At 38.9% G+C, this 26,873-nt stretch overlaps 1 protein-coding gene and 1 long non-coding RNA gene across 3 annotated transcripts; both read left to right on the forward strand.

The window, feature by feature from the left end:
* The first annotated feature begins 8,812 nt into the window (after positions 1-8,812).
* LOC136283893 (uncharacterized) lies at positions 8,813-14,459 on the forward strand. Its single transcript, XR_010718989.1, has 3 exons — positions 8,813-9,299; positions 12,435-12,507; positions 13,010-14,459. It is a non-coding gene; the product is annotated as an uncharacterized lncRNA (long non-coding RNA).
* Positions 14,460-16,473: 2,014 nt separating this feature from the next.
* Positions 16,474-22,752, forward strand: LOC131800085 (uncharacterized). Of its 2 annotated transcripts, none has more exons than XM_066173456.1 (3): positions 16,474-17,220; positions 20,902-21,264; positions 21,577-22,752. In XM_066173456.1, exons 1-3 carry the CDS (start codon positions 17,203-17,205, stop codon positions 21,940-21,942), a joined length of 747 nt encoding a protein of 248 aa, XP_066029553.1. In that variant the 5' UTR covers positions 16,474-17,202; the 3' UTR covers positions 21,943-22,752. The 2 variants fall into 2 exon arrangements, with proteins under 2 accessions (XP_066029553.1, XP_058973750.2); XM_059117767.2 differs by lacking the exon at positions 16,474-17,220 and adding an exon at positions 19,178-19,780 and having other exon boundaries at positions 21,577-22,749.
* The last annotated feature ends 4,121 nt before the right edge of the window (positions 22,753-26,873 follow it).

The raw sequence follows: 26,873 nt of genomic DNA on the forward strand, positions 1-26,873 counted from the left end.
GTTTTTTAAGCAATGCCAAACAATTGTCACTGTGTAGTGTTTTTAGCACTTTCAGAGCAAATGTTAAACATGAATCATTCTACAGAATCTGTGACCTGAAGTGAAGAAAATTGTGATCAGCTCACGGCTGATTTGATACAGCTGTTGTGTACCGGTTCCCAGCGAATATTATTGTTTCTAGTTCAACTCTATCTTCCCTTGAACTTGCAATGTCCATATTCTTTGACGGTTGAGGAGATCCTCAACAAGTGCCCAGTTTTGGTAAAGGTGTGTGCCCTTATAAAGGTCTTGTTGATGAAATGAAAGGAATCGCCGGAAACTGCCCTGATTCATATACGGGTGTCCTTTAAAGAATCTGATAACCATGGGTGAGTACGTAGGCAAACTGGCCGAAATGCGAGATAAGACTGCCACTCCAAAGGGTCGGGCTGCATTCGAGAAGTTGATGAAGAGGGTCATAAGATCTTCAAGGGGGCTGAGAAGAAAGGCTGGACCTTGGCCATTCCCTTCAGATACCTGCTCAGTCTTTACCCGTAATGCACATGGAAAGCGCATCATGCTAAAATACAATTAGGCTTCTTCAGAGTGGAAGAAGAAGGATCTGACTGAGCCAGGAACAGTTTAAGTACTTCTTTGCAGAAGTGCCTTTTAATTCCATTTTGGTGTCTTGTTTAAGGGTACGTTTTTAAGTTAGTCAGAGACATCATTCCATCTCTGTTCGCTCCGTCAATTCAGCAATATTCAGTGGAGACATCATTCCATCTCTGTTCGCTCCGTGGCCTGGGGCCAACATCCTGGAACTTCTGAAATCCGAAAGGCGCGCGAAACCAAATTGTGTTTCCTTTGCTTTTGGAGTGCTTTGTACGTGTGGCATTAATTATTCTGCGATTTTTACAGCACTTCAAAGGTAAGTTTGAGAGTGTTTATTACTGTATGTTGTTTGCATTTTCGAGATTTAGTATATTTGTGCCTTAGAGTTTATAAATTGACTTTCATCTATATGCGAGAGGGCTTGAGGACATGGCACAGAGTAAATTCGGCCGCGGATCGAGTTAAGCCATCTTGAAGAACCGCAGTAGGGATCTAGTCTGAGTAAAGACAGCCCTGTTCGTTCTCTTTGCAGAGTGAGACCTTGACTTTTTGGATGACCTTTAAGCATTTTTCTACCCACACCAGAGTATTGTCCTTGAATTTTACGGACAACCTCTTCAGGGGAATCATCACTGATATCTTTGTACTTACCTTCGAATCTGCCACGTGTGCCCAAATGGGTCTATTCTAATTCGTTCTTTGCCATTCAATAAGTGCAAATGCGTGTACTCTTTCACACAATCGCGATCACTGGAGGAATTTGCATTTCACTCGAATTAGTGGTTTTAATATGCGTACCTGCGATAAAAATAATTCAAAGTTGATCATTTAAATAATTGTGGCTAGAAAAAGCGCTCTTCATTTTGATTAGTACAGATGGATTTCGTTCATGCAACATGTTTGAAAACTTAACTAGTAGCTTAGAAGTCCATCATGAAGCACTATTTTTAATAAGGGACTGCACGCGAAGAGCCGGAGGGTCGAAGGGTCATTTGACAAAGACCATTCTTCCAAAATCCACCTTTCTTGAGTAATGCGATAACTAACCATTAACCGCGAGAAAAAGCCAGAAGTATACCAGTAGGGATCTAGGATAGAGCAAACCTATGGTCTAAGTCACTAAAATTCTCAAAATAAACCACATCAATAGCATCACGTTTACGGGAAGAAATCCCTATGTACTGCTTAAATATATATGCTCTCTGTTTTCGTAAGCATCAATGCATTTAGTATTACAAGAGTGAGTATGCCAGTTGAGGTTGACGCCGCGGGTATGTATAGGGCGTTTTTCCCTCCTAGGCCGAAACCGCCGAGCAGACATTATTTACAGTTCCCCGTGTATATGACTGCAAATATAAATTCGGTGTATTGGGGGAAAAATCTCGATTTGACCAAAGTAGGCGCGCAAGCTGGTACCGGTTAATTTTCTCAGTAGGCGCGCAAGATGTTGCTGGGTAATCTCGGCAACTCGAGGTCATTCTTCGCAACCTGGAACAATATAGAGACCTTAAGCAATAACGACGGGAACATGGACTACAACGTATATGACCGATTGAGGCCCGGGACGAGACTGTCGTCTACGGCGGGAAACACAAACACTTGAGCACACCAGTTACGTGGACGAGGATCGTGAAGGAGTCTATAGTTTTCGTTACAATCACAGGAAAAATGTCTTTCAGAGAATTTCGTGAGCTGCTCATACTTCTTTATGGCGATAACATTGTTCAGATGAAGAGTTTTTACTGCTTTACGATACCTTCAAAACAAAAAGTCTCGAATTCCCTCATGAAAACTACGAGCAATTCGATCTGGATTCTGCGAACTCCACCGAATTCGTGTCGAGAAGCAAGGCCTCCCTCGCCTTGTCGCAGCATTCAGACTACTTTCAGTGTTGAGATGTGAACAGAGAAGTATTTGTGACGTCATAGAAGGCCTATGTATGCTTTTCAAAAGAGTTGCCTACTCATGCAGGCTCAGCGATTTGGCCGACTAGTTTCTGTAATAAGTCTAATCACAAATGATATCTCGGACTACATCAATGACGTTTATGGACACCTTATAACCCAGTGGAATCAAGATCTCCTGAATCATGGGGCTTCACAGCGTTACGCAAATGCTATATCAGGACATGGAGCCCCCCTCGACAAGTGCTTTGGTTTCGTCGATGGGACTGCCAGACCTATTTCAAGACCTGATAAACGTAATAATTGTTTATATTGGTCATAAGAGGGTCCATGCCTTAAAATTCCAATCGTTGTCTTTACCAAATGGACTCATTGGAAATTTATATGGACCAGCTGGTGAGTTCTTTTGTGACATCAAATTATAGTTTTTAGTAACATAAACTTCCTAAGCAACTTCTATTCTCAACTTTGATTTTTTTTTCTTCGTTTTAGAGGGGTGTAAACACGACGCAGGGATGTTAGCACCCACGGGAATTGGCGGGGTGACCGCTAAATACAGGTGGACCGTTAGGGTTGTACAGAAGAATGGTAATGTAAAACAGGAAAAAAAACGCCATTTATGCCATAATTGACTACTTATGTAATAAAACTAGCTCAAAAATACTACTACATGGATTGAGTTTTAGTTCGAAGATTATTCTTAGTTTTGTTTGTGTGGTTCTACTCCAAATAACCGTTCAACACAAGTGAAAGATGATACAAACAGGCCGTTCGAACTCAAAGGTAACCACATGAAATTTACAGCGACTTAGGGAAACAAATTCGGGACTTTGACAACTGACCGCTAAATAAGGCGCCGCTTAATACAGGTTCGATTGTATGATAAACGACGAATCACATAGGAGAATTAGACACAAACAGTTTTTACTATTATAGTGCGTGCAGTGCTGCTTATCAGTTTCGTTTCAAATATAAGGCAGTTTATTCTCCAGTAAATAAATTTTGCATATATTACAAATGCTGGGGGCAGTTTTTAGCGCGAACTATTACCAGTTAAGTCATATTTTGGGATATTCGCAAGATAGAGGGCTATTTTAATCGGACTGACATTAAAGATTCATCCTTAAAAAATTATGTACAGGGTAAGAACTTCATCGCTGATCCAGATATGATGTCGTGCAAATTACAAGTTGAATAAGTAAGTTTTATCCCCTGATGTGTTCGGAGAAATAGAAGCATAAACAGTTTTTATTTTTCGTTTTTATTTATCAAGGTCCCTATCATAAACCGTTAACACCATAGTGGCACCCGTAAATCATACAATTTCTTTGTACTTTGTACTGAGTGGTTTTATTTTCAAGCCGCCATTATGTCTGGGAGTTTTCATTTAAAGTTAGAAACGAAGAGCTTCGTACAACATAATTGTCATACATACTTACTTGTTGGGAATCTTAAATTTGGAGAAACTACGTTCTCTGGTGCACGACTCTAAAGGCTTTCTATTACTTATAAGCATAACGAGGACAAAATGAGGCTTTTGTTTACTTCTTCTCAGAAGTTTGGGTCGGATATGGTAAGTAAAACATGAAAGAGGAAACTTTGCTTTTGAAAGGAAGAAGGCTCTTTCTCGGTTAGCGGTTGTCATGCGAGCATCGCGTGGATTTGTCAGCTGTGTTAATTTTACTCTTACAGTCAATTTTCTTTATGATTTTTCGTTATTTCCTGATTATCGATTGTACCAGAATGGTAAACTGATAAGATAGCTCGAGAAAAAACTAAAATGGAGGCAATTTTGAGATCTATTTTGGATGAAATCTTAGAATCCAAACTGACGGCCATCTTGCCAGCCATCTTAGACGCAAAGCTGAAGGCTTACGAGGAATGGATGACCTTCTTCAATACATCTTTTGAAACAATGAAAGTTAAGATGGATAATCTGGAGAAACAAACGAAGACTTTAGCTCAAGAGAACGACCACTTGAGAAGTGATTCTGCTAAAATGACCAAAGAGATTAGCGATTTACGTTCCGCCATCGATGATCAAGCTCAGTACACGAGACGCGAATGTCTCGAAATAAGAGGAGTTCCTGACATCTCGAGAGGATACAAACGAAATTGTGAAGAAAATTGGAACGTTGATTGATGTCGATATTAATGACAGAGATATTTCGGTCAGCCATAGAATTCCTTCAGCTAACAGTGGAGAATCAGGGTCTACCCCAATTAGATATCCCGCCATAGTGGTCAAATTTACCAATCGAAGGATTCGGGATCGTTTCTACAAAGCTAGACCCAAGTTGAAATACTACAATATTAGCGACATTAGACTGGGGCGCCATGGTGAAAGCAATATCTTTATTCAAGAAAGCCTAACGGAAGCAAAAAGAAAGCTGTTGAAGAATTGCCTCAAATTTCATAAAGACCAGAATTATAAGTTTATCTGGACATATTTTGGAGTGATTTATTTGAGGCGTAATGAGCACACACCAGCGTCACGTATCACATCAGTTGGGGATTGGGAAAGGCTGCAACCACGACGATCAACATCTGAATCAACCAGTACAGCAACTACTGAAGTATCTTCCCAACCAAGCTAAATGCAAGAAAGTAACTGTTGTCTAAATGACGTAAGATTAGATACTGGTAGATGCCCATGTGCTATCTGCGATAAGTTAATTAGGAGTAATGGGAGGAAATTGAAATGTAGTCTGTATAATCTTTGTCATCACCTTAATTGCACATGCCTTACTTTAGCTGATTACAAGTACTTTAAGTTCAGTACCCTTGGGTGGACCTGCCAGATATGCTGCCAATCAACTTTTACATTTCACGCAATTGATGATAAAGAGCTTGTCAAGCTGTCCTACAATTCCAATTTAAGCTGGTTGTGCTCAAAGAATAGTGTAAATGCTATTCTAGAAGATTTACCGGTGCTTCAGACTACACCTAACATTGGTAATATTCCACACTTATCTAATTCTGACCCTGAATCTAACACACCTTCCAAAGTTAATTTTAATTATGTTGATATACATAAATTTCACAATTCACCTGAAATTAGTAGTTGTTCAAACAAAGGCATTTTCACTCCTCAATTGTAATATAAGAAGTATCCAAGCAAACTTTGATAACCTAATGCAATTGTTAAATGATTTAAATTATCCTTTCCACATTATAAGTTTGTTGGAGACATGGCTTAATAGATCCAATGAACAAATCTCTAATCTTGATCTGCTTGGCTACTCATTCCTCTCTCAACCCATTGCACAGAGGGCAGGTAGAGTTGGTATGTATATTAATAATGGTATTCAATATAGTGTTAGACATTATCTTACCTCTAGCACCGATGAAAGTGAAATGTTATGGGTTGAAATTGAGAGTGACTTAAACAGCAATATGATATGTGGTGTAGTATACCAACATCCCTCTTCCAATCTTGAAACATTTCTGAATAACTTTTACTCAGTTATTGGTAAAATCAATCAAAAAAGGAAACTATGCCTTGTATCTGGTGACTTTAATATTAATCTTTTGAACTTCAATAAACATCCCTTAACCAAAGATTTTATTAATATCCTAGGTTCATTCTTTTAGAGCCCCACATACTGAAACCAACAAGGATTACCAATCATTCCTCTACACTGATTGATAATATATTCTGTAATTCTATCAAATATCAAACAGTCAGTGGGAATTTATTTCATGATCTAACAGACCATTTGCCTAATTTTCTCATCATTGAGAGGTTTGCTTTTTCAAAACATAAAGAGAAAAGATTTAGGTGAGATTATTCTAATTATAATAAAGAAGCTTTTTTGAAGGAATTCAGCTCCATTGACTGGTCTAATTTATTTCATGGACTAACTGATACAACTGAAATGTTTGTTAAGTTTTACACAAAAGTAATCAATATCATAAATAATCATTTACCCTTAAAGCCACTCACTTGAAAGGAATCAAAATTTCAAACAAAGCTCTGGATTACTTTGGGATTAAAGGCATTCATTATTAATAAAAATAGGTTGTACAGGCACTATCTGAAAACTGATACATGTTACAGCCATACCAAATTTAAGTGTTATCGAAACAAATTAAAATCATCTACTTAAACCAAGTAAAACCAATTATTATAAAGAATATTTCATGATCAAAAAAGCAAAAACAAAAGAAATTTGGGAAGGAATAAAGCAACTGATATGTCTAAAATCCAAAGGTTCCACCTCGCCCAGCAAATTAATTATTAATGAACATGAGATTACAAATGATAAAGCTATTGCTGATCATTAGAATAAATTCTTCTCTAATACTGGAAAAAACTTGGTGTCAGCTGTACTTAAACCAAATCTACCATTTAATTGTTATCCACTAGATAAACTGCAGGCCTCTAGTTTCTTCTTATCACGTACTGTACCAATTCAACTGAGATTGAAAGTATAATTATGTCACCAAGTTCTAACAAGGCTTGTGGCTCATTTAGTATTTCAACCTCCCTTCTTAAGACTTTAAAAGGCATTTTACCAATCCCTCTTCAGCTGCTTTTTAATTGCTCATCTTCTACTGGTTTGGTGCCTGATCAATTTAAAGTAGCCAGAGTAGTTCCAATTCACAAAAAAAGGTCCAGTTTTTTAGTCTCCAACTATAGACCTATTTCCGTACTCTCCATATTTAATAAAGTAATTGAAAAATTAATGTATAATAGGATTATTAGCTATCTTGAGAAATTTTCTATTCTACACAATAATCAGTTTGGCTCTAGATCAAAGCATTCGACCACCCATGCTCTTCTCCTCTTGACCAATAAAATACAAAGATCAATCAATATTGGCACCTACTCTTTTTTTTCGCATTTTCTTAGATCTATGTAAAGCATTTGATACAGTTGACCATAGAATTATATTAAACATGTTGGAGTAATATGGCATATGAGGTGTTGTAAATGATTGGTTTGCATCTTATTTAAGTAACAGAAGACAGTTTGTCTCTTTTTTTGGTACTAATTCTGACTACCAAACTGTTACATGTAGAGTACCACAGGGGTCAGTGCTTGGCCCACTTCTTTTTCTTTTATACATTAATGATATACCTAAATGCTCCAATATCTTAGAATTTCACCTTTTTTTCTGATGATACAAACCTGTTTCTTAATAGTCCTAACATTCTAAATCTAGAAACCAACTTAAATGTAGAATTAGAAAAGGTAAGCCAGTAGCTACATGCTAACAAATTATCTTTGAACATTGAAAAAAACAGCTTTGTGGTATTCCATTCTCCAGAAAGAAGAATAGCTCGTAAGTTGAATATTAGTATCTCCAATACATCTGTTAAATCTGATAATCAAATTAAATATTTAGGTCTCATTTTTGACTCCAATTTGAACTGGAAACCATACTTACACGAATTGAGCAAGAAGGTTTCAAGAGGTATTGGAGTAATATCTAAAGTTAGATGTTATGTAAACAGAAACATATTACATCAATTATATTATTCAATTATTTACCCCTTCCTCACCTATAGTTTATCAATTTGGGGGAATACTTATAGTTCTACTCTTAAACCTTTAATAATTCTTTAAAAGAGAGCTATACATACCATAACTTTCTCAAAATCAGATGAACAATCTAAGCCTCTCTTTAAGGAATTAGAGATTCTTACATTAACTGATCTTGTTATCCTTCACAATGCACTTTTTATGTATCACTATTACTATAATCTTCTTCCACCCTTTTCAAACAGTAGCATCCATGCACTCTTACAATTCCAGGTTTGCTTCTAAATCAACCTATTTTATTAACACCATCAAAACGAACTATGGTAAATTCAACATTCGCTTTGCAGATGTAAAAGTTTGGAATCACCTTGACGAAAGCATTAAACATCTCCATCTTAAAACATTTAAAAACAAAGTCAAACTAAACATCGTACAGTCTTACTATTCATGAGTTTTCAACTGGTCCCTTTTTCTTTATCTTATTTTTCTTTATCTATTTTTTGTCCTCTTTTTTCTTTTGACTGATAATTTTCTTTGCTCAAGCTTTAGTGCCAACCTACGTCCTATATTTAAACATTATTTACTTTTACTCAGCTAGATTAGCTTTTCAGTTATTCTCAGTAAATGTTACCTTTTTTTGTATTAACTTCTCAATTTGGTAATGAAGCTTGTTGTTGTTGTCGTTGTTGCTCAGTGGAGACAAGGAAGTAGCTTCCAAATGCATTACCCCAAGCCCTGCAAGTCGAAAGGAATTTGATAACAATAAGAATGAGAGGGCCAGGACTAAGAAATCTCTCACATCAGACTTCAAATTTCATGACGTACTGGCTGCAACAGAAGACAGCAGCTTAGGATCTGAGGGTGCATGTATAAACAGAATGACCCTGTTCAAACTCGCAAGGGGAACAAAATATGGTTCACGTTAGGGAGTGTTTGAGCTAGCTGATAGTAATTGACTGAAAAACATGGGTTAAGGGAAATCAGAGTTGTTCGAGTTACTGGTGGGTTTGAGTGAACCGAGTTCGAGTAAGCAGGGTCTTACTGGACTTAAATTGAAGTTAAATTAACTGCAGAGCCTTCATGTTTTTTTAGGTTTTAAATTGTAAATAAAAGTTAGATTGCCATTGAAACATAATTTTCTAGCGATATGCCTTCCCATGGGAGTTTGAAATTCCTGCCATAGCCACATCCATCTGTGATATCTGTCAATGTCTTTATAATGTTTATTCACTGTTATACCGGTAATCTAGGAACAGGCGTTGAAGAGGTGGATAAAACACCAGCAAGAAAACCAAACGAGAAAAGAAAGCGAAAGGGTAAGGATCAAGGAGTTTGTAATAAAAACACTTTCTCTCGTGGCTAAAAAGCCCAATTCTAGAACGGCAGACACGGTCGCATCCACTGCACACAAAGACACATGCCACTGGAACACGCGTTGCTTTGTTCATTTCTGCTCTTCTCTTAGCTCTTCTATCAACGGCTTCAGCTTTCAGCCTTTCCTCTCCCGCCTGGAGAGCCAGACTGCACACAGACCTCCAATCACTCCGGTCTGCAGCATGTAGCTCCCAGTTATCTGTTGGCAGGCCAGTGGCGAGCATATCTCTCTTGCATACGTCCTTGAAACGCAGCTTAGGTCTGCCAATAGGCCTCGAACCAGATTCCAACTCGCCATACAGCAGATCCTTAGGGATTCGCCCATCCTCCATCCGGTACACATGACCGAGCCACCTCAATCTGCGCTGTCTTAGCAGGGTGAACATCGAGGGGATATTGGCTCTTGCAAGTACCTCATTGTTAGAGACCTTATCTGTCCATGAGATGGAGAGGATGCGACGAAGACATCTCATATAGAAAATGTTCAAGCGCTTCTCCTGACTAGCGTAGGTAGTCCAAGACTTGCTACCAAACAATAAGGTGCTCACGATGCAGGCACGATACACAGCAACTTTAGTTTGGGTAGTTAGCTTCTTGTTCTTCCAGACACGGGCAGACAGCTTAGCCAAGTTGGTTGCAGCCTTGCCAACTCTCTATCCAATCTCCACTTCAAGGCAGTTGTTGTTGGAGGTGGTGGAGCCGAGATAGGTAAACTGTGTGACAGCTTCCAAGGTGTAATCTTTGATTGTTACGGCAGGCGTGGCTGCATTTGCCTGGCACATGACTTTCGTCTTCTTTAGGCCGATTGTAAGTCTGAAGGCCTCACATGCGTCAGAAAACTGATTGAGGAGGAGTTGGAGTTTTTAGCGCTGTGAGCAACGAGGGCAACATCATCGGCAAAGAGAAGGTCACGGATGGCTACCTTGCGCACTTTGGTCTTGGCTCTAAGGCGCGCAGGGTTGAAGAGTTTACCATCAGAACGAGATCGTATCAGGATGCCTTCTTCAGAGGACTTGAAAGCATGATTCACTAGAACTGAAAAGATGTTGAAGAGAGTTGGGGCTAGCACACATCCTTGTTTTACGCCGCTGTTTATATCGAATGCCTCATGCCTGTTTCCGTCATACTGCACTGTACCCCGAGACCCATCATGGAACGATTTGATGAAGCTCAGGAGTTTAGGAGGACAGCCAAGTAAGGGCAGAATAGTCGCGATGTTTGCGTTGAATCAATCCTGGCTTTTGCGTACATTCTTGCCAAAGGCCTTTAATGCTGCAGCAAGGGTGGTGGCCTTGATATGGCTCCAGTGGTCCTCTGTGTTTAGCTCCAGGCAGTCTCCGAGGTTCGAGCTCAGGATGTCGTTGAAAATAGAGACATTTATTTTATTTTTCTTTATTTATTTTTTGTCCTCTTTTTTCTTTTGTCCTCTTTTCATAGAGACAGGGATGGCGGTGGCAGAAGCATTAATGCGAAGTGTAGCAGATTGTTTGACGCGATGGAACTTCTTTGGACGTAACTGGATCTTCGTGCAGACAAGGGAGTGATCAGAGTCACAATCAGCACTGTGTTATGCCCTTGTAGTACGAATGTTATGAAGGTGTTCCCGTCTTGAGATGATGAGGTCGAGTTGGTGCCAGTTTTTAGATCTGGGGTGCATCCACGAGAACCTATGGTGCAGCTTCACGCCAAAGAATGTGTTTGTAATACAGAGGTGATGATAGGTGCAAAGCTCCAGAAGGCGTTGACCATTTTCATTGCATTTGCCAACACCAAAGTGACCAAGGCAATTAGGCCAGGAGCCTTGATCGTTGCCCACTTTAGCGTTGAAATCGCCGAGGAGAATCAGCACTACGTTGTTTGGGATATGTTTGATAGCATCATCCAATTGGCTGTAAAAGGTATCCTTGGCATCGGTACTCGAAGTCAGGGTTGGAGCGTAGACAGAAAGCAAGTTGGTGGGACCTAGATCGGTATTGAGTTTTATGTGCATGATGCGCTCAGACTTGGTTGAGCCTGGTTCCACCATCTGTACTAGCTTCTTGCTAACTGCAAAACCAACTCCATGTACTCTAGGCTCATCTTCATCTCTACCCTGCCAGAAAAATGTGTATTCCTTTTCCGTTAGGCTTCCGCAACCAACTATGCGCGATTCCTGTAAAACAGCGATATCAACTTTGAGCGTAACCAATTCTCTGCTGATGACAGCTGTTTTGCGTGCCCCATCAATGTCGCGTATGTCCTTGATAAGTCCGGCCAGCATCGTTCGGACGTTCCAACTCCCAAGTGTAAGAGCTGGTCTTCTAATAGATCCATGATTTTAGGTGAATAAGTCGCAGCCCACTTGTCAGACTGTTTCCAGACTTAAGTCCTGCTCACCCCAGCAAGACAGGCGGGCAGTGGCGGGAAAGCACCTTATTGACTGGGGGCTGCCCAGTTTAAGCGGGCGGTAGCTATCCAATGGGGTTAAAAAGCCCCTCCTACTGTCAGGAATGGCCCCTGGCGTCTGGCTTTACGCCAATCAAGCCATGACTTAGAACCGGTAACTGCCACTTCCCGGTTTGTTTCCATGCCTGGCGAAGCCGTAGGGCATGCCGAAGTTGCCTCTCCATGCGCCTGCCTGGGCGGTTGATATGGAGATACTGGTTGGCCCAAGTCCCAGAATCCCCCTCTCGGTCTTGCTGGTAGAGTCCGAAGGAAAGGCAGGGCCAGTACGTTCGGGACCAGGTCGACTGCAGGAGTTGCCAGTAAATGATACAGCGTCAAAACTGCCTTACGGGGTTCCACTCCGGTTTTTCTGTCGGGGTTTGCTCCCTTAGCCTTTGGCTATCCCTAGCTACCACAAGGCAGTGGGACCGTAACCCTGTTTAAGGGAGGCTAAGGGTGTGCTAACACTTGCCCAAGGCGTCCATCCAGGCTAGTGGAGGGAAGGAAGCGCCTTATTTTTCCTTTTCTAGACCGGCTCCAAGCAAGGTCTAGCCACTACCCCTATATATATATATATATATATATATATATATATATATATATAAATAAATAAACAGGTATTTTATCCATTATTTTTCTGTACAATATTGCAGAAACTGATGGTGAGGAACAGGATGTACAAATTGTTGAGCTAAAGAGAAAGAAAAGTCACAAAGAAAATGATAGGTTTAACTCTGGTGTTACCTTTACTGCTATTGTAAGGAACTTAATGCAGTAAGGATCATTTGTTTTTGATTTATTGATCTCCATCACAAAATGTGTTACAAATTTAGTTATTTTGTGGTCAGGAGTTTGTAGTGTGTTTTGAGTGTATTAAATTTTCTTTTGCCTAAAAGGATTTAACATATTACATTAACAAATAAGGGTTGATAAGGACAAATCAGAAAAAAACTTATTTCTTCAAGGTCAGAGATCATTGTGTCAATGAATTGCATATCATTTCATGGAAATTCAAGATTCTACTTGGAAGTAAATTAAAAGTCGGAACATTTTATTCTTTGTTAAGCCATCAGGTTTCTGAAAATGTTTCATTACATCAATACTGTTTCAAAGATAGGATAGTCAGATACCTTAGTTTCTATTACTTGCCAGCGGTAAAAAAAAAAAAAAGATGGCAAAACCAAATGTTGCTCAAAGTTTAACATTATCTTACTTTCACTGTATGCAGGTCCAGGGAAGAAGCTCAAAAAAACAAATAAAAGTACAAAAGGTAAGTAAAGTGGAATAAACAAAGCTTAAGTAAAGTTCAAGTCAGTGTGATCATTATTAACACTATGCATGCACGTCATCCTGGCTAATTAGAAACTCGTTTATCTGGCCCAAGAGTTACAAAGAATGAACCCACATGTTATTGATTGCTTTGTTAGCTGAGTCAAATCTTTAGCGAACTTGCCTGTGATCTGCATTAAAAAATTTAAATGATATAAATTCCTAGTCTCAAACGAGGGAAACTGTCAGTCAACAAGCGACAATAGTTGCAGATAGTTGCTGCACACTGTGAGCAAGTGAAGGCACTTGTAGTTGCCGGAATCCTAGTGTAGCTGTTATTGACACTGAATCCAGCATGAAAAGCAACAGTATCCATGGAGGCTGTCACAACATGCTCAGCAGAAAGGAAAGGCAAAGACCAAGGGCTGTTTTACCTTTTATCAGCATGACATAAGGCTCAAGTTCCACATCGGCCATCTATCTGCATATTACAGTTTGTTTTATCTCATTGCTACTTTTCCACTATCTCATTCCTAGCTTTACACTCTCTTTCTACTTGCTGATAATTCTACCTGATTCGCGGCTAGTTTTCAGCTATCTGATTTTTAGATTAATGTTATTTTGATTCTAGTTAATTGTGATCTACCCGAGAATAGTTTCTTATTATTTTGATCTATGTTATCTAACTTCGAGTTCATCTCTGTCCTGTATCTATCTAGTGTTGCTGTAACTATCTAATCTCTATTTTATATATCTAGCTGAAAACTCGCTTATTAGAGCATCAAACACTAGTTTAACCCTATCTAATACCTACCTAAATACTTACTGCAATAGTTATTTTACAAACTTATTTTTCAGATAGAATTTAGATAGAGCTATCTGCATGGTTCCAAATAACCCGTTAATGGATAGGAATTAGGATTAAGTGATTACACAAGCGACCTGGTTAGGAAATAGCTAGTCAATAGGTAGATTTTAGATCCATAGTTCAGTAAACTAGTTTTAAGATAGCTAAAATCTAGTATCCAGTTTTGTAAGGGAATATGGCCGCTTTGTTTAAAACAAAAGATATCAAGGAATATTTCAGAATACTGCAAATGATAATGAAGGATGAGGGTTACTAATATTTTGCTGTCTTGAAAGTTCACATAAACCGAGTTTACCTGTATCTATATTCAATAAGTCCAAGAAATCAATACAAACTTAAGCCATAACATGAATGAGCTGGCTCCAAGAGCTCTTTGACTATGATGATTATGTAGAATTATGAACTAACCCTATTTCAAATCCCTAACAATGCAAACACGCGAGAGTACATGTGAGTTGGTCCATTTTGTTCGGCACACTGTATATGCAAGGCTTACCACTCTAGCTCTGAGTATCGTAATAAAGGCCACACAAGATCGAGGATATTTAATGCAGTCCTAGGGTCATATCTTGGTCGATGGAGACAATCAAGTAACAAATTTTGTTGGTTTTCAGAGATCCCTTTGTCCGTTGTTGCATTATCCGAAATTCTAGAGGATTTAAATACGAAACCAGAAAAAAGAATGTAAATGCAACTGCTTTGTTAAATGTTTCATTTGTTCAGCTCCTTTTGAGATTCAAAATCCTTGACAGTGACTACCGGCCGATTTGGGTGATGTCGGCGTATCTGAAAGTTGTCTACTTTGTATCATCATAAAACCTTTGTTGCAACTTCCGAGGTTTAATCAAATCAAATTTCAACGGCCCACTATGCTATTTTTGTCCAACAAGGTCAAGGCAAACAAATTTTTTTGAATTGAAATGGAATAAAATTAACCTCGCCTTGGAATAGAGCCATCTCTACGACACTAAGGTAATTTGGTCCCGCAATGTCGTGTAAAACTTATTTTTTGCAGTTGTCCGTGAGCCAGATCTGTGGTTCACTTCAGGCCCTGTTGAAAACCCAGCCGTACATGGGCAAGGAATTGTTACGCCGATTCAGACTCTAGAGCACGCATGATTGCAACATCCTGTAGGTAATTGGGCAATGACCCTTTGACTTAAGAACAATTGACGGACATGACGTACGAGTCAAGCTGCGGTCGGTGATGAGAACTATAATGCCAAGTTTTCGAACCTTCTTTAGTCTTCCAGTATTGCTCAGTGTTATCTACTGTCAATGATGCAAATTTATATCCCCAAGTTGATAAAGAACACTTAACTGAACTTAAAATGCCGATGGCACGATTTTTTAAAGACTTTTTCTAAGACATTATCCTTCCACGGAAAAATGTATTGATTGTAAAGGGAAATTCCTGTTTAAACATTCCTGAAGGTGAGTCAACCGTCATCAAAACGAACAAATCCTATATCAGATGGAGCCACTGAGGTAAATCATCATCATGTTTTCGAAACAGGCCTGCGACGTTATGTAACTTGACACAAATGCCGCAAGGGTAACCAGAATATACGTTTAACACAAGAATAGCACAAGGTGTTTCCTGCTGACATAATCAAGCTTTTGTTTTTGCCTTGTCTTGCTTCATACATCGCCAGTCAGATTTCCCGTCGCCAATTGGTAAGCTTCTAAACGATTAAATATGCTGTAATGTTTCAAAGATCCGCGTTAATATCTTTGAACAAAAGGCTTATTAAACCACTCATGGAATATAGGGATGTTATCTGGAAAAACTGACATAATCATTGTTCAGCTTTTCTGGATAGTGTGAAACCGCTGTTTGATATCTTTTCATTATCCTTCGACGTGAAAATGTATCGATTGTAAAGGGAAATTTCTGTTTAATCATTCCTGAGGTTGAATCAACCGTCATCAAAACGAACAAATCCTATATCAGATGGAGCCACTGAGGTAAATCATCATGTTTTCGAAACAGGCCTGCGACGTTACGTAACCTGACACATAAGCCGCAAGGGTAACAAGAATATAAGTTTAACACAAAAACAGCAAAAGGTGTTTCCTGCTGGCATAATCTAGCTTTTGTTTTTGCCTCGTCTTGCTTCATACATCGCCTCCCGTAGGCAATGGCAAAAGTTGTTCAAAGGTTGATTCGTGGTTATGTTTCAGCCGCGTGCAACATCTACTCAAGGTTGCGTCTTTACAAGTGTTTCGTAGAAAGCAGGATTTGCCAAAGGAAGTTTATATTGAAGTGATTACACCAAAAAGGACAGACGAAAAAAGAAACAAACAAACCAACAAACCTAGGATTATTGAGATCCTGGACTCTATGGGATTGAGTAGGTAAGGAATTTGAATTTGTGACCACATGGCCACCGATGCATGTCTGCCTATGACTACAGTTGTTTTTTGTTTTTTGTTTTTTGTTTTTTTTCACAAAAATTAAACGTCCACTGAGAGCTTTATCAGCAATATATCGCAGCCAATTACGTCAAATATTTCGTCGATTCTAACATCATCGTTATCGAGGTATGATGGTACACTGTTTCTTTGGTGTCTGAATACTACATATGGAAACAGCCGTTGAGGCATTTCGTTTCGTACACAGTTATGTAATTATCTTCGAATTTAAAATCTTCGCAACTAACAGATTTCGCGCAGTTCACGATTTCGGGAAAAAAATGATACGAAAATCAGGAATGCGAGATCAGAGGATGCAGGAAAGGCAAATTATTTCCCGTGCAGACCAACGGTGTATGACATGTCTTACCCAAACTTATTTCAAGCCCTAGCTCGTAACGGCAAAGCGGAATCGCAACGTAATGAAAAGTTCTTTCTGAATTAGAGAAAAGAGCTGGTAGTGCCTTCTATGATGGTCGACAAATATATATCTATTCTTATGATGAGTCAATCATTTGGTTTCTCATAAAATGACTGTTAAATGACCAAGATTTAGACGGTTCTTCTATTGATACGAATAATAAAAAAACTTGGATAACAAATTTACAGGCGTTGTAAAAACATTGGTAAGGTATTATCACGTTTTTTGAACTGAATGATGCATTGCACCCTGTGTTGGAAAACCTGTTTGGTCGAGAATAACCTGTTTTGATACGTCAATCATCCATTGTTATATGCCTCGCTCTTGCTTTTGAATTGATACACCCAACCCCAGCATAATCAGTTGAGCTAGTCAGTAACAGTGTGAACTACCACAGCTTACGAGACTTTGAATTCTTTTTGCAAGAAAGTCTTCCTGCGAGCTCTACATGGCGTCATCTAAGCCAGTAAGTGACTCAGTCCTCAGGTTAACCAAGGGGTTCGATTAAATGCTGTCTCAAATGTTTTTACTGAGGAGCTAAAGCTATAGCAATTGATGTTCAAACTGTGTGACACTCCCTAACTACTGTCTTTTCTAATAAGAATATTGCAGTTTTTTAAAACTCTTTTATCCTGAGGAAATATTACCAGTGCATGTCGCCTCTGATGCAAAGTATCCTAAAAGAGACTGACGAATGATGATGTTATTATTACTGTCGTTCATTGCATGGTTTTCGTAGGATAGGAAAAAAAAAGCAGTAATCACATTAAGAATGAGCTTTCCGGACCATTAAACAAAAAGCGAAAAAAGCTAGGTTCATGAGGGCAATGTTTTCTCCCTATTAATGAATCAAATTTTATATCAACTAATGGAGTGCAAAATGAGGAAAACCTAAGCTAGTCCGTTCTCTCGCAAGGCCTCAAGAAACAGTAGATTTAAGTGTCGTGCTTGATCTTGATTTCATTAGAACTATCAGTAATGGAATGTAAGATATGCCTCAGGTTAAAAAAAATGATAAAGTCGTTCAAATTGTAGCCATACAACGTTTGCAAGCCCACAGTTTCTATCTGGCAAGAGATTGTCTTTATAGCATAAAATAAAATCTTGATGTGTCGCCAGTTTCGTCTTTCGTCTCGCTCCGTCATCTGCACAAAAGGAATTGTTATGACTGTTATGATCGCATGATTGTTATGCAATCTATCGCTCTTACGTAATACAGGCACAACGTATTTATGAGATGAAATTGCTATCGTTAATCGTTTTAGTTTTTCATTTTTATAAATAAACTGCCTGTGGATTCGTAACTTGTCGCGAATTTGCGATCACATGACCGCCGATACTTGTCTCCGTATAGCTACTGTTTTGAACCTTTCACAAAAATACTCAAGGTTGCATCATTACACGTGTTTCGTAGAAAGCAGGATTTGCCAAAGGAAGTTTATATTGAAGTGATTACACCAAAAAGGACAGACGAAAAACAAAAAACAATCAAACCAAGAAACTTAGGATTATTGAGCTACTGGACTCTATGGACTCTATGGGATTGAGTAGGTAAGGAATTTGAATTTGTGACCACATGACCGCCGATGCTTGTCTGTGTATGGCTACAGTTTTTTTCTTCACAACAATTAAACGTCCATTGAGAGCTTTATCAGCAACATATCTTAGCCAATTACGTCAAATGTTTCGTCGTTTCTAACATCATCATTATCGAGGGACGATGGCACACTGTTTCTTTGGTGTCTAAATGCCACATATAGAAACAGCCTTTGTGGTATTTCGTTTCGTACACGGTTATGCAGTTAACTTCGAATTTAAAATCTTCGCGACTGCCAAATTTCGCGCCTTTCGCGGTTTGGGGAAAAAATTGATGCGAAAACAAGGAATGCGAGATCAGGTGATGCGGAAAAGGCAGCTTATTTCTTGTACAGTTCAAAGGTTTATCAAAATGTCCTACCCAAACTTTTTTTAAGACCTAGCTCGTAACGGCAAAGCTGAATCCATTGAATTGCCAAGGAAATCGAAAATTACGAGCTGACCCAGCTTAACACTTTGCTCGAGCGATCCAACGCCGAAATTAAAAACAAACATGGTTAAACCTCGGAAACGACGATTCCATTTCATCGAAAGTGATTCGGACACAGACTGAACAATTCCTTGAACTGTTGAGCCGGACTTTGAACTTTTTTGCGCATTAAAGATGCGAAGATATCATTGCATATTATTGTTTTGATCGTACGCGGTTGTTTTGACCGAATGCACGGTTTGAATAAATTTACTCCTGCTTATTTACTCCTGCTTATTTATTCCAAATTATTACTCGAAATCATGTGATTACCTACACAAACAATATCTTGATTTGCCGCCAGTTTCGTCTTTCGTCTTGCTCAGTAATAAGCCCAGAAGGAACAATTGTTATGTAATTTATCGCTCTTACGTAACATAGACACAACGTATTTATAAGTTCTCGGTCGCTTTGTAAGCATGATTTTGTAAATGCTTTGGGTCAATCGTTTTCTCGCTAACTCCACAACTAAGACTGGATTTGAACACTTGTTAAAACTGGTGCAGGCGCATTGAAAAGTTCTTTTTGAATTACATCGATAAGCTGGTGGTGCCTTTTATAATAGTCGACAAATATATATCTATTCTTATGATGAGTCAGTTATTTGATTTGTCAAAAAAAGAGTTTTTTTGCAAGATTTGGACGGTCCTTTTATTGATGCAAATTATCAGAAACTTTGATAACAAATTTGCAGGTGTTGGCAAGGTAATATCACGTTTTTTGAACTGAATGATGCATTGCACCACGTGTTGGAAAACCTGTTTGATCGAGAATAACCTGTTTTGATGCGTCAATCATCCATTGTTATTTGCCTCCGTTTTGCTTTTGAATTGATACACCCAACCCCAGCATAATCAGTTGAGCTAGTCAGTAACAGTGTGAACTACTACAGCTTACGAGACTTTGAATTCTTTTTGCAAGAAAGTCTTCCTGCGAGCTCTACATGGCGTCATCTAAGCCAGTAAGTGACTCAGTCCTGAGGTTAACCAAGGGGTTCGATTAAATACTGTCTAAGGATTTTATTACTGAGGAGCTAATGCTATAGCATTTGATGTTCAAACTGTGTGACACTCCCTAAATACTGTCTTTTCTAATTAGAATATTGCAGTTTTTTAAAACTCTTTTATTCTGAGGAAATATTACCAGTGCATGTCGCCTCTGATGCTAAGTATCCTAAAAGAGACTGACGAATGATGATGTTATTATAACTGTCGTCCATTGCATGGTTTTCGTAGGATAGAAAAAAAGCATTAATCACATTGAGAATGAGTTCTTGGGACGACTTACAAAAGCGAAAAAAAGCTAAGTTTATGAAATGAATGTTTTCTCCCTGTTAATGAATCAAATTTTATATCAACTGATGGAGTGCAAAATGAGGAAAACCTAAACTATTCCGTTTTGGTTGTCGGTTTGGAAAAAGTGGTGTTTAGAGAAGGGAATTGCCAAGGAAATCGAAAATTACGAGCCGACCCAGCTTAACACTTTGCTCGAGCGATCCAACGCCGAAATTAAAAACAAACATGGTTAAACCTCGGAAACGACGATTCCATTTCATCGAAAGTGATTCGGACACAGACTAAACAATTCCTTGAACTGTTTAGCCAGACTTTGAACTTTTTTGCGCATTAAAGATGTGAAGATATCATTGCATATTATTGTTTTGATCGTACGCGGTTGTTTTGACCGAATGCACGGTTTGAATAAATTTACTCCTGCTTATTTATTCCAAATTATTACTCGAAATCATGTGATTACCTACACAAACAACATCTTGATTTGTCGCCAGTTTCGTCTTTCGTCTTGCTCAGTCATAAGCCCAGAAGGAACAATTGTTATGTAATTTATCGCTCTTACGTAACATAGACACAACGTATTTATAAGTTCTCGGTCGCTTTGTAAGCATGATTTTGTAAATGCTTTGGGTCAATCGTTTTCTCGCTAACCCCACAATTATATTGGTCTAACAGCTATGATGTGCTAAATGTATGACGGCAAATGGTGAATGTTTTGGATTCCGGCTGTCATAAATAAGGAATCGCCTCGTTGAGCCTTAGATTTTCCGTTTTTATTTCAACCTTTTAGAAGTCAGACGTCACCGTAGATTACATATTGAAGAACTGTCCAGCATTTCTCGGTGGTGGCTGCCCATATGCCAAGCTTTCCCAAGAAAAGAAAGGCATCTGTGACAAATGTCCTCCTTTCAACAATGGTTGCCCTTTCAAACAATGCAAGACCGTGGGTGAGCTTCAAGACATGATGGGTCAGATGCGTGACCAGTCCAAAGACGAAGCTCAATGGATCGAGTTTTTGAAGGATGTCGTCTTTCTTAGTAAGGTAAAAAACATAGAGTACGGAACTGTCTCCCCTCCAAGCTTCTTCAAGGGTGGCTGCCCATTTGCCAAAGACACTGCAGGAATGGAGATTTTGAAACCTGCATACACTGTGGTAGGTAATTTCGGTTTCAGCATGAAACTATTGATAGAAACCATCGAAAAAGAGCTTTCTAACGTATAGCTTAGATGCAGGAATTTCTTTTCTTTCCCTAGTTTTTGTAGGCAATGCCAAACAATTGTCACTGTGTAATGTTTTTCCCACTTTCAGAGCAAATCTCGAAACACGAATCGTTCTACAGAATCTATTGCCTGAAATGAAGAAAATTATGATTAGCTTACGGCTGATTTAGTTGAGCTGTTGTGTACCGTTTCCCAGTGAATATTCTTGTTTCTAGTTCAACTCTATCTTCCCTTTAACCTGCAGTATCCATATTCTTTGACGGTTGAAGAGATCGTCAAGAAGTGCCCAGTTTTTGGCAAAGGTGTGTGCCCGTATAAAGGTCTTGCTGATGAAATGAAAGGAATTACCGGAAACTGCCCTAGTTTCAAACACGGATGTCCTTTCAAGAACCTGACAACCATGGGTGAGTACGTGGGCAAACTGGCCGAAATGCGAGATACGATAGGCACTCCTAAGGGTCGAGCTGCATTCGAGAAGTTGGTGAAGAGGGTTCATGAGATCTCCAAGGAGGCTGAGAAGGAGGCTGGAGCTTGGCCATTCCCTCCAGGTACCTGCCCAATCTTTGCCCGTGATGCACATGGAAAGCGCATCATGCCAAAATACAATTAGGCTTCCTCAGAGTGGAAGAAGAAGGATCTGACTGAGGCAACTAGCGTTTAAGTAGTTTTTTTCAGAAATGAATTTTAATTTCATGTCGTTGTCTTGTTTAAGAGTAGGTTTTTAAGTCAGTCAGTTTCCTCCCGATATTTTAACTATTAGATATAGGTTGTGGTGTTGGGATCTTTATTGATTGAGTGAGAAGCCTCGGTATAAGATGAGATGATGAGATAGGTATGAAATTATCTATGGAGAGCTCCCGCTCATTCAGCCGGGCTGTAACGACCCCGTTCCTCAGTGTAGAGTATGGAACTGCCTGAGTAAGTGATGGTACTTTGTGGTCTTTTGTTTGCTTCTAGATGTTTCGGTGTTGGGCTTTTTTTGAAGAGCTTTTTTTTGACTTATTTGGCAATAAACAACTCCCCTCCCTGTTTTCAAAGTGTTTATCCTATAACGAGACTAACGTAGGGATTTCCAGGTCATTCTTTGGTCATAATTGCATCTGATCTTGTCTTCAAACGCAGCTTCAACGCTGTAACAGTGTTCAACCTTTTACCTAGGAATATAATAACAATAAAGCTCTTCTCTTTGGGGTTTTAAAATGATTGTCACGTTTAATTTGTGGTGATTTAACCTCGACAACTTACTTCTGCATAGGGTTCTTAAAGGAAAATTAACATGAAATTATATCAGTATGTTTTTATGTCAGGGAGGCCACTCGCCATCTCAGTTGCAATCAAGCTCGCGTATATTATTGAATTATGTCCTTTATCTAAGGGTTACTGTCAACAAAATAGAGTGCCTTCCGGAAAAATTGTCCCACGTGCGCTACTTGTAAAGAAACCATTAAAAAAGCTGTGGCGTTCCAACACCACCAAAGTTCAATTAATCAATTTTTATTCGAAGATACAAACATTAACCTGTACTTTGCAATATTAACTGTAGACTTTCAACTTGTGATTCAAACATCCATAAAAGCCTTTTGAAATCCAATGAGAACATTTAATTATGCGCTCCAAACACACAAATAGTCAGTTAAAACTTTCAATTAATCAGGTTTAACCAAAGGCGGCCCAAGCTCCAGCTGTGAGATGATCATCTTACAAAATAAGAGTCATGGCGAAATTATAAGAGTTTGTATAGGAATATTTTCGACCGCTCTAAGGAATAATATTTGGAGGTTTTCTACGTACATGAGGGTTTTTCTTATGTATATAGAAAACCTGGAAAAAAATGATTCGCCAAAATGGGTTTCCTTCAACTTAGAATGCGGTCAGATAACAAGCAACGCACTGTGGAAGTAAGGTGAAGTATTTTTTGTGAGAATTTGACTTATTTTTTTATTCCTTAGAGCGGTCGTAAATATTCCCATACAAACTTATAATTTCGCCATGACTGTTATTTCGTAAGATGATCATTCCACAGCTGGAGCTTGGGCTGCCTGTGGTTTAACGTTTATTTATAAACATCAAACCCTTTCAGTAACATTTGAATGTTAACTCCAAATTAGCGGGTTTTTAATGCAACCTTCTCATCCTTTAGCGAAACTTTCATCCCGGGTATTAAAATATATCAATTACACTTGCAGGTCGGACATTCACTATTCAATTCAAACGTTCAATTCCGATTTTCCATGTAAACATTCAATTCCAACATTCAATGCAAACATTTAATTCAAATATTAAATATAAACATTCAATTCAAATATTCAGAGCAAGCATTTAATTGAAACATTCAATCCTGACATTCAATGCGAAAATTCAATTCGAATATTTCATGTAAACATGCAATTCAGCAATATTCAGTGAAGACATCATTCCATCTCTGTTCGCTCCGTGGCCTGGGGCCAACATCCTGGAACTTCTGAAATCCGAAAGGCGCGCGAAACCAAATTGTGTTTCCTTTGCTTTTGGAGTGCCTTGTGCGTGTGGCATCAATTATTCTGCGACTTTTACAGCACTTCAAAGGTAAGTTTGAGAGTGTTTATTACTGTATGTTGTTGGCATTTTCGAGGTTTAGTATATTTGTGACTTCGAGTTTATGAATTGTTTTTCATCTATAAGCCAGAGGGCTTGAGGACATGGCACAGAGTAAATTCGGCCGCGGATCGAGTTAAGCAATCTTGAAGAACCGCAGTAGGATCTAGTCTGAGTAAAGACAGCCCTGTCCTTTCTCTTTGCAAAGTGAGACCTTGACTTTTGGGATGCTAGGAAAATCTATCTCCTCGTGCAACTTAAACGTGCGCGTGTTCCAGCCGAAGATCTTGTCGCCTACTACTGTGCATGTATTAGATCTTCCCTTGACTACGCTTGTCCAGTTTTCCATTTTTCTCTACCTCAGTATTTAGAGTCGGAGTTAGAAAGTGTTCAGAAAAGAGCTCTGGCGTGTATTTTTCCTAGAATGCCGTACAGGGAAGCGTTAGAGCGCGCCTGTTTGACCTCTATCAGGGAACACCACGAAGACATTACAAAGTCTTTATTCAGATCAATCAGTGAGAATCAGGACAGTAAACTACATCACCTAATTCCTGAAGCCTACAGCCCTCATTATAATTTCAGGCGCCAAAGAACGTACAATGTACCAGCCGCCGAGACAAAGCGTTTTGCTGATTAGTTTTTCGTGAAGTGTGCGGCTGTAACCAACTCAAGTTTGAGATGAATGAGAACCCCTTTTAATAGAACTTTAAGCCATTATATTTATAATTGTATATTAGTAGCTTGTAAATAATTATGCAATTCAGTATTTTGCTGCGATGTGATTTAATGATAACCAGTCTAAAAAAAAAAAATAAAAAAATAAAAGAATATCTCTGTATTTACCTTTGAATAAGCCGCTTGTGCCCAAATGGGTGTATTCTAATTCGTTCTTTGCCATTCATTACATGCAAATGCGTGTACTCTTTCACACAAATTTGATCACAGCGGGAATTTGCATTTCACTCGAATTAGTGGTTTTAATACGCGTTCCTGCGATGAAAGTAATTCAAAGTATACCAGAAGGGATCTAAGATAAAGCAAATCTATGGTCTAAGTCATTAAAATTCTCAAAATAAATCACATCAATAGCATCACGTTTACGGGAAGAAATCACTATGTACTACTTAAATATATATGCTCTCTCTTTTCGTAAGCATCGATGCATTTAGTATTACAAGAGTGAGTATGCCAGTTCAGGTTAACGCCGCGGGTATGCATGGGGTGTTTCCCCCCCTAGGCCGAAACCGCCGAGCAGGTATGATATACACTTCCCCGTGTATATGACTGCAAATTCAAATTCGGTGTATTGGGGGAAAAATTTTGATTTGATCAAAGTAGGCGCGCAAGCTGGTACCAGTTAATTTTCTCAGTAGGCGCGCAAGATGTTGCTAGGTAATCTAGTCATTTTCACTTGTGCACAACCTGGAACAATAGGAACCTTCAGCAATAACGACGAGAACATGGACAACGACGTATATGACCGATTGAGGCCCGGGATGGGACCGTCGGCCACGGCGGGAAACACAAACACTTAAGCACACCGGTTACGTGGACGAGGATCGTGAAAGAGTCTACAGCTTTCGTTACAGTCACAGGACAAATGTCCTCTAGAGAATTTCGTGAGCTGCTCATACTTCTTTATGGTGATAACATTGTTTCAGATAGAGTTTTTACTGCTGTACGATACCTTCCAAACAAAAAATCCAGAATTTCCTCATGGAAACTACGAGCAATTCGATCCGGATTCTATGAACTTCACCGAATGCAAAGTAGAGTTTCGTGTCGAGAAGCAAGGCCTCCGTCGCCTTGTTGCAGCACTCAGACTACCACCAGTGTTAATATGTGAACAGAGAAGTATTTGTGACGTCATGGAAGACCTATGTATGCTTTTAAAAGAGTTGCCTACCCATGCCGGCTCAGCAATATGATTACGCTGAGTAGTTTCTGAAGTAAGTCTGATCACTCAGACTCATTGGAAATTTATATGGACCAGCTGGTGAGTTCCTTTGTGATATGAAGTTATAGCTTTTAGTAACATAAACTTCCTAAGCAACTTCTACTCTCAACTTTGATTTTTTTTCTTCGTTTTAGAGGGGTGTAAACACGACGCAGGGATGTTAGCACCCACGGAAGAGCGGTAATGTAAAACAGGAAAAAGAATGCCATTTTATGCCATAATTGACCACTTATGTAATAACACAAGCTCAAAAATACTATTACATGGATTGAGTTTTACTTCGAAGATTATTCTTAGTTTTTTTGGTGTGGTTCTACCCCAAATGACCGTTCAACACAAGTGAAAGATGATACAAACAGGCCGTTCGAGCTCATAGGTAACCACGCCTGCTTACTAGAGGAAACTGCTCAATAGAGGTGAAATTTACAGCGACTGAGGGGAAACAAATTCGGGACTTTGACAACTGACCGCTAAATACGGCGCCGCTTAATACAGGTTCGATTGTATGATAAACGACGAATCACATAGGAGAATTAGATACAAACAGTTTTTACTATTATAGTGCGTGCAGTGCTGCTCATTAGTTTAGTTTCATTATTGTACAGTGTTTTTCGTTTCCTTTCTGGACGAATATAAGGCAGTTTAAATCTCCAGTAAATAAATTTTGCATATATTACAAATGCTGGGGGCAGTTTTTAGCGAGAACTATTACCAGTTAAGTCATATTTTGAGATATTCGCAAGATAGAAGGCTATTTTAATCGGACCGACATTAAAGATTCATCCTTAAAAAATTATGTACAGGGTAGGAACTTCATCGCCGATATGATGTCGTGCAGATTACAAGTTGAATAAGTAAGTTTTATCCCCTGTTGTGTTCGGAGAAATAGAAGCATAAACAGTTTTTATTTTTCGTTTTTATTTATCGAGGTCCCTATCATAAACTGTTAATACCGTAGTGGCACCCGTAAGTCATACAATTTCTTTGTACTTTAACTAATACTGAGTGGT

This window comes from Pocillopora verrucosa, chromosome 10 (genome assembly GCF_036669915.1).
Source record: "Pocillopora verrucosa isolate sample1 chromosome 10, ASM3666991v2, whole genome shotgun sequence".
NCBI classification, from domain to species: domain Eukaryota; kingdom Metazoa; phylum Cnidaria; class Anthozoa; order Scleractinia; family Pocilloporidae; genus Pocillopora; species Pocillopora verrucosa.